General features: G+C 42.8%; 1 protein-coding gene across 1 annotated transcript; it reads left to right on the top strand.

The window, feature by feature from the left end:
* Positions 1-1,533: 1,533 nt before the first annotated feature.
* On the top strand, positions 1,534-4,396 carry LOC120319029 (forkhead box protein E3-like; the record flags this gene model as incomplete). The annotated part of the gene is made up of 1 exon (XM_039367306.1): positions 1,534-4,396. A coding segment is annotated over one exon (981 nt), but the record flags the coding sequence as incomplete, so codon positions are not given.
* Positions 4,397-8,948: the final 4,552 nt, after the last annotated feature.

Below are 8,948 nucleotides of genomic sequence, written 5' to 3'. Positions count from 1 at the left end.
CATTTGCTAAACAGAATTGATCTTTTTGCAACCTGGTGCCCCCCAGCAAGGCCTATAATTCTGGCACATGGAATGTTGCATTTTTTTTTCCAAGAGGGTAAAGGATCAACTGCCCAAATTATATTACCCCAGTGCAAATGTGACCCAAAATTGACATTAAAGTATATCTTAACACTGTCCTGTAAGAATTCATACGGCCCTTGTTTCTGTACAAAAGTGGAGAAAAGTTTTAACCGTTCAAAGTTGCTTGTGCTCTGATGTGCATAGTCACACTTTTTTTTTAAAAAAAAGGGAATATTAAAAAAACGGAAGAATTGAAAAAAAGAATCTTGAAAAGAAGATGAGTTAGGAAAGTGTGTCCTCTAGTGAGACAGTGTGCCATTGCACCCCACAAAAGAAAGCAAAGAATTTGTTCGCGTTCGCTTCAATTTAATTTGAAATTACGTTTCCCAAACAACACGCAAAGCAATAACAACGAGGTCTGTTACCAGCAACTGGCCTTCCGTGGCAATATTAACTATTTTTCCTCGTGCATCTCTCTCAGTCTGACATTAAATCCAATTTTAAAAACTTCTCTTTGGGGGAATGATATGACCAAAGATATCCACAAGGGGGCAGACATTCCGACCACAGATTTGCGCATCCTTTTGAAGAGGCAATTTTAAATTTCTAGTTTTTAATCCTTGCACCTCTTTGGATTGTTGTCTGTTTTTACCGCTACTTTTCCCCTCCCCCTCAAGCTTGCTAAGCTTAAGAAATTCAGGATGCCCTTGTAACCTACGGATAATATAATATGGATTGATACATTTTTTTATTCATTCCCATCATAAAATCTTCTGCTTTCCAATTGATTGCCCATCCCGTCTGGGGACTAACATTCCCATAATCTCTCCTGAAAGTTTAATGAAGATTAGGAAACCATGAAGGCGTTGCCTGTAAGAGATATCAGATGGCTAAGCAAGTTGCAAACTATCTTGGTCAAAATGCATCTGATTAAGAGTGTCAACGTCCAATAAACCAAGACGAGTTGTGCCAAGGATGGCTGCGGTTGGTGTTAGGGCGCTGGTGTAAATCCTCATTATGCTGAATTATTGCAAATACTGTTGGAGCCGAAGAGGCTTCGCAATCTAACACGCAAAGGAAATTATGCTAAACGCGCCAGGCAGAGCTTGCAAAGTTGCACACCTCGCATTTCTCCTCTCCAAAACGGAGATGAGTTGCAAACAGGAGTATATTAGAGCACAGACTAGATAGAATTGCAGCTCCGCTCGCTCCTTCAACTCTTGATCCTTTATTTTATTCATTCAATTTATATAGCGCATCTCACCGAGGCTCGAATAAAATACGAATATAACAACAGGTCAAAATATACAAAACGGCGCATGCAACTCTAAACAATCCTTTGCAATAATTATCCGAAGAAAAGCCAAATGCAGCCCGCGTGCAGGGAGAACGAGAATTCCCAACCCCCCTCTCAAATGTGGGGCTACATTTGTTACATCTCCGGAGAGTTACATCTCCCGATGACCCGTCTCTGAACCGCGGGGCGCGGAGGTCAGCGCAGGGGCGCAGAAGCGCACCGGGCTGCCGAGGAGCTGGGCGCAGCTTGCTAAGCCGCGATTGCCCCCCGAAGCCCAGCAAAGCGCCCCGAAACTGGAGCCCTTACAATCCTCCGGGGGCTCCCCGCGCCCTTGCCCGGCCGGGACCCCCGACTCCCCCAAAGCGAAAAAAGGCGGGCAAGGAGAGGCCGGCGCGCCGGGTCTCCAAAGGCGCACTTTGGAGAGCCTCTCCAAGCGCTGCGCCCCGCACTTGGCTAGCTCGGGCGAGGGGCGCTCCGGGGAGGCGGCCACGGAGGAGGAGGAGAGAGCGGCTTCGAGCGCCCCGAAGCCCCCGTACTCCTACGTGGTCCTGATTGCCATGGCCATCGAGGCCAGCCCGGCCCGGCGCCTGCCTTTGCGCGCTATCTACCAGTACATCGCCGGCCGCTTTCCCTACTACCGGCTCGGCCAACGCGGCTGGCAGAACAGCGTGCGCCACAACCTGAGCCTGCACGAGTGCTTCGTCAAGGTGCCCCGCGTGGGCGCCCCGCGCAAGGGCAGCGACTGGACGCTGGATCCGGCTTTCCGAGGCATGTTCGAGCCGGGCAAGTACCGGCGGCGGAGACGCGGCCGGAGACCCCAGCGGCAGCCCCGGGCCGCTCCTCCACCTTCCCCGCCTCGCGTGGAAGCCCCGGAGCCGCTCGTCCAGCGTTCCTGCGCCCCGGCTGGATGCCTCTGGGCTCCCGCGGCGGTGGGGCAGCCCCCCTCGCACCCGATCGGCCACCGCCCGCCGGGACTCGTCCCCCTGGGCGGCTACGAGCCCTGTCCCCTCTTCTGGCTGCCCGGCGGGGTGGCTCCCCCGCAGCCGCTCCTCCTGCACCCCTCCTGCGCTCCAGGCCCGGCTCTCTCCGACCTGCCTTTCTTCCCTTATTGGAGCTGGCAGGAGTCGAGCTATTCCCTGCTGGAGCTGAAATGAAGACTCCCTGCAAAGAAAAAGGAGAAGGAAGAGAGAGAGGAATTAGAAGCTGGATGCTTGCGTCTCAAGGTCCTAGTCCTGTGTGAGGACAGCTCCCCAGGGCTTCTGATTTTTCGAGTTTTCTTTCCAAGGGGGCCAGCTGCCTTCTCTCTTTCTGACTCCTTTAAGGACAAAGGGTTTTCAATCCAAAGGGCTTCTCCTCTTGAGATCCAGGCGGCCAACTTATGGACTTCAGCTCTGCTCCGGTGCTCTCTACCCACAGCTTCAACGTGATCGCAATTAGGCGGCGCTGGGTTCAAATTCCCATTCTGCTGAAGTTCCTCTGCGAAGCCCAGCTTCTTTTAAAGCTGGTTTTAGAAAGAGAGAGATCTGCACTCTGAGTTTGTTTCTTCACAGTGGCAGCTAAGTTGGTAAACTACAACTCCCAACGTGCCAGGGTGTGAGTCAAGTTCCTTGTGCAGCCCTGATTGTAGATCAGCAGTACTGGGGGGAGGGCAGGATGCAGATGGAGACACCCCAATAGGCCAATGCAGCCAATTGTTTGCAAGACACACACACACACACACACACAAAGTCACCAGGTTTGGAATGAGGAATTTCACCACTGATACAAATTCTGGCATCCGTAGAGGGCAAAGTTTTATAACTCCTGTGAGATTTTTTTTTGTGTGTGTTTGTGAATGTTGCTTTTAAGTTGGGGAAGTCCTTATTTATTTATTTTAATTTAGAAGCATTTGAATTATTCGTATAGGAAGAAGTCAATGACCCTCGCCTGATGCACGCAAAGAATTTCTGGCGCGGTTTTGTAAAGTTATTGCCTGCAGGATTATTACAACTCAGCAAATGCTGGTTAAAAAAAATGATAATCCATTTTTTGAAAAATGTCTAGTGTGAATTGTAGCGAAACAAAATCCAGAGAAACTGGGGAGGCGTCCAGCTCTGAAAAGCCAAACTGAAGGAAATGAACTGTAGCCCGTTAGCAGCTTCCGTTATTTTTTTTTTCATTTAAAGTTATTTAAATGGGAAAAAAAGTTGTAGTTCCCCCCCCCCATGTGTAGGAACCAGGAAGGCTTAAAGCTTTAACACCCCCTCGACTTGTTCTCTAAAACATATTAACTAATTGTGTTTAGAAAAAGGAAGTGTAACACAGCATTCATTATATTCCATCAAATCCCTGGTTTGAAAGTTTATTTAAATCTTAGTTCAAAAAAGGATTTGCCAGAAGAAGTTTCTGTTGTGGATTGGGTGGAAAATGTTTATGGCTGCCATATTTTGATTTTTTTTCCAGGTTTGTGATGTGTAATGGCGCAGTTTTTGTTCTTTTTGTTGTTTGTGGGATAAACATAGTTCAACAGTTCACAGCTTTCTGTTTATAGAAGTGTTTGACAGTTGCAATACGAGAAGTGAAAAAAACAAATTTTGACAGATCTGGGAAACTGAAAAACTGGGCAGGGGAAAGGGTGGGGGTTTTTTTTGAAGAGAAGCTGAATTTTCCCGCTTCTGAATGAAGATCAAAGATAAGAATAAAAATTCAGACTTTCGCGGATAAAGTTTCACGCCATCTTGTAACACTGCTAATTTTTTTATAATTCCTCTCTTTAAATTTCTAGCAAATTAGTAAACCGCAGCGTGAAAAAAAAATTATGCATTTAGTATTTGTTACCTCCATTGGGACCATCGTTATTTTAATATTTTTAATACTGCAAGGGCAATACGGAGCCTTTTAATATGTAATGAAAAGAATGTATTTTTTGCTCTCTGGAGTTTTATACAAGTGTATGAAAATAGGACTGGCGAGTTGAAAAAAAGGAACATATAACCTGTTATTCAGTTTCTTGTGAGTTAAAATTATATTTCAAATGTTGCTGCTGTTTGTTAAAAACACGAGAGCTTGTTTTTTTTAAAAAAATAATAATAAAGTTTTGATTGCATTAAGTCTCTGAACCCTGTTTGATTACTTTTTAGTTACTTAGGATAAATTTGTACTATGTTTATTTGTCTTTTTAATACAATATTTTTAATTTTTAACCTCTTGACTCTTGTTACGGTATTATTCAGCCTTCCACAGTCACCAACCAATAAACATGCACATTGTAAAAAGTAAAACAATTTTTACTAACTTCTTTGGGCTTTTCTCACCCTTTAAGTATTTTTTTTCTCACTGGCAAGCATGAGAGTTGGGATTTCCTTATACCTGTTTGCATTTCTTTCAAACAGTGCAAACAAACAGCATTTACCGCTAAATGCCAGTTTCACTTTTATATATACCTGAGCAATTTCTAGAGAGAGAGATATATATAGGGGAGTTCAATGCATTTTTCATGTTTGGTCTGTAGCCTCCACCAGGTGGTGCTGTTGAACGTTTTAAACCCCAAGGGGGTCTTAATCTAGTGCCCTGAGGCCATCCTAGTGGGGGATTATGGGAACGGTGGAAAGAACTTTTAACGGTTCAGATATCCTCATTCACAAATCAGGTTCAACTGAAAGTTAAAACAACGTAAAGGAGATCTTTTTACCCATGGAACTCCCTGCTGCAGGATTTATATTGTCTTTTTTTTTTAAAGCCTTAAATTATAACACGAATCTGCCTTTCACACTTCCAGTCCTCACATCTGTCCAGTCCAGAAAGTGAATTGCAGTGATCCAAAGTGGACTAATCACATCTCGAGCTGTCTCCTCTCTTTGTTGCCTTCCGTGAGCGTTCAATCCTGAGGACTAGGAACTTGAAAAGCAGGTGCTTTTTTAAAAAAAAAAAATAAGATTTTTCAGGGTACCAAAATGGCTGGTGGGGATGTGGGTGTGCCTGATTGGGGGAAAAAAGGCTTTATAGTATTGGGGTTAAAAAAAAACATTTAACGTTGGCTGACATTCAGAATGAACCTTGTAAATTGTCTGAAAATGACATTTCTGTTCTGGTTGCTGATGGATTTCCCCTTGGCTGTTTTCACGTTTCCCAGCACTGAGATACATTTATTTTGCTGGAGAAACTGCGGTCGTATTAAGATATGTGGGTTGAAAAGACAAGACTGTTTTTTGTTTTTTGTTTTTTTTTTTTGTTTTGTTTTTTTGGTTCTCTTTGGCCTTTCCTCTCCTGCATTTTTTATCTGACGTTCTTTAAAAATAAGAAGAAGAAAAAAAAGAAGGGGGAACCTCTCCAGATCAAGAAATCGTAATACAGAAGTGGAGATAAAGAAAAAAAGGAGATAAGCAGCTACTTCTTCTTTGGAAGAAGAAGAAAAGTTCCCCTGTAGATTAATCAATTGCAGAAAAAAAAATTAAAAAACAATGTTTGGAGTGATGGCTGCTTGCACCAGCAACGGGGTTCCTTGGCTCCTTACACCTGTATCAACTTTTCGCTCTCCCCATCCCAGTCAAATATTTCCAAAACAATAATGACAATAAGAAAATACAAAGACCTGCAAATAGAAACTTCCACTAAGAAGAACTTATTCTCCAAAGCCCCTGAAGGCAGGACAAGAAACAACAGATGGAAACTAATCCAGGAGAGAAGCAACCTGGAATTAAGGAGAAACTTCCTGACACTGAGGACAATTAATCAGTGGAACGTCTTGCCTCCAGAAGTTGTGGGTGCTCCATTGCCACCCTGGAAGAGACTGAACAGCCACCTGTCTGAAATAGTGTAGGCCGGGTCTCCCGCTTGGGCGGGAGGGGTTGGACTAGATAGAAGACCTCCGAGGTCCCTATCAACAACTGTGGCAAAAGAAAGCAAAGGTAGCACCGATGCCTTGGGTACAACAATCCCAAAACAACTGGAGCACCAGGTGAACATGTTCGGCATTGACAAATTCGCTACCAGTCAATTGCCAAAAGCAGCTTACATCCTGTAACAATAACTCTATAAAACGCTAATCCTAGCCTATCCTAGAACCTTGGGAAGGACTCGCTCAGTGGATAAAAGCACCAAATCCTTATCCTTACGACTACCTATCTTGATCTTCTTATGACTCTAACTTTGTTGCTTGTATCTTACAATTTATATCGTTTTATTTAGCATCCTAGTGTGACTTATATTGTTTGCTTAGCTAATATGCTACGACCATCACTAAGTGTTGCATCCTACGACGTACGATGAATGTCTGTTTATGTTATGATCATGATTGATCCCTATTGCTTGCATGTCCACTGAGAGCTTGCGCACCGGAGAGAAATTCCTTGTTGTGACCAACCACACTTGGCCAATAAAGAATTTCTATACTATTCTATTCTAAATCCAGTCTGGATCTCTCTGGCTGACCTTGCAACACAGCATAGTAATTTGCTAAAAGTGGATTTTTTTGCCCCTTTCAAAGATGCCCGAGAAACCACTAAAGAGAACAGAGCATCAATTTAGCTTGAGCCACAAAAAGTGGCTGCTTCTTCATCCAGTCCCATTGTTTTGCCATCAACCAGGGTCATTTTATGGGCTCATCCCAGGCCATTAGCTAAGGGCTACCTGTGAAACCTAACCTGGGATCCCCCCTAAAGTCTTCAGTGGTTCCGCACCGCCAGTGTTGTGTTATTCAAGAGAGCTTCGTTGCGTTAGTAACCTCTTCCTGTGAGTATTTCTGGGCACACACCGGTGTCTCTGGGGTTTCTGTAGACCCCAAAAGTGGGTGCTGCAGCTGGTGGAGGAAAAAAAAAATAACTTGCTAACCTGTTGAAAGAGCCACGCTTCCTGTTTGTCTTGTGGCTGCTTCAAAGGTGACTTTTTAAGACATTTTATTCATTGTCGCCAATGCCCACTTGTGGCCTGGAAAGGCGCCAAAAGGAACTTGAATAGTTGGGCTGTTCCTCTTTAAAAAATAAAATAAAATTCCCAATTGGCGGTAATTGTTATAAATTGCCCAACAAAAAATTGTCCTCCCAAACAGAGGTCGCTTGTAATAAATTAAATCCAAATGATGGCAATGAAGACATTTTCCATTCTCTTAAACAACCCCCCCCCTTTTTTTCAAAGTTGGGGGTGCTAGGCTGCTGATCTGATGGTTTTGTCTATTTTTATCACCAAATGGGGGCCTGTGGCTAGATTAAAAAGTCTATGCCACTTTTTGGAGAGCCACTGAAAGGAGCAAGTTGATCAAAATGGCTCCTTGAAAGAGAAAGACGGTTTAAAGAGCTGGGATTCAGTGGCAAAATTAAAAAAATAAAAATAAAAAAAAATGTCCCAGTCGAATTGGATCAATTTAAATTAAGATGGATTGGTTTTTGGAATGGTGTTGCCCAATTTTGCTTAACGCTCCCATTTAAAAAACAAAACAAAACACGGAAAAATTGCTGGTTTTCTGAGCTTCTTAGAAGACTATCTGCCTCCTGCCAATTTCATTTAATCTGCCCCCCCCCCCAGGGCTTCTGTGCTTATCTTTGCAACCTAATCTTAGAGACCTGCCTTTATTTATTTTGCCACCCCGGGGAGGTCTAGAAACTTATTTATGTTTAGCAATTCTGGGAAAATTGCAACATACCAGTAAGCCTTGTTTGGGAAGCCTGCTAGCTGAATTGCCCTGAAGTTCTTCCTTCTTTCTCTTTTGCATCTTGGGTGTGTAGAAGATGGGCATACTATAAAATCTGATTGGATAAGCAAGATTGCTTCTTTCTGCTGAATAGAAAAGTAATTTTGGGAAAGGGCAAAACTGAATTAATGAGGAAGGTCAGTGGGTTCAAAGGAAGAAAGTTGGTTGATTCCAGGTTCCCTTGATTATTATTTTTTTTATGAGGTCCAACGTAAATATTATTCAGGACGAGAACCCTGTTGGTCACTAGTGGCCAAAGTCAGAATTTTATTAAAAAGGCTTAGATGACTGGAGAATTTAAATTAGTATGATGTGGGGGGGGGGACAATCCCAGGAGAAAACAATTTGGTTGCAGATGGCCTGCAAAACAAACCAGATTCCAAGTCCCTTATCAATGATTGATTATCCTGGGTTAAAAAAAAAAACAAACCAGTGTGTTTGTTTGAGATGAGAAATTCACTGTGGCTGACCTGAGAATTTTAAAAAAGAAGTTACTGTAAAAGAAAAGCAGAACTCTAGTAAGCTGTTGGTTTCAGAAACAATACATGGTGAGATTACCCATTCTGGAAAAAAAAAATCAGAAAAATCCTTTCTTTCTTTTTCTCTTTTCTTTCTTTCTCTTTCTTTCTTTCCTTTCTTCTTTTTCTTTCTTTAATTTTCCTTTCTTTAATTTACCTTCTTTCATTTTTTTTCTTCCTTCCCTCTTTTCTTTGCCTTTTCTTAATTTTCCTTCTTTCTATTTTCTTTTTCTTTCTTCCCTTTTTTCTTTTCTCTTTCCTCCCTTCTTTTTCTCTTCTTTCTTTCTTAATTTTCCTTTCTTTTTTTTCTTTCTCCCCTTTTCTTTTTCTTTCTTAATTTTTTTCTTTTTTCGTCTCTCTCTCTCTCTCCTTTCTCTCTTTTTCTTTATCTTCTCTCTCTCTTTCT

The sequence above is a fragment of the Crotalus tigris genome, unplaced genomic scaffold (assembly GCF_016545835.1).
Source record: "Crotalus tigris isolate CLP2741 ecotype Arizona unplaced genomic scaffold, ASM1654583v1 scf7180000020588.15403103151:6194809, whole genome shotgun sequence".
NCBI lineage: Eukaryota > Metazoa > Chordata > Lepidosauria > Squamata > Viperidae > Crotalus > Crotalus tigris.
The sequence above is the reverse complement of the archived record's forward strand: the minus strand, read 5'-3'. Positions and strand labels throughout refer to the sequence as shown.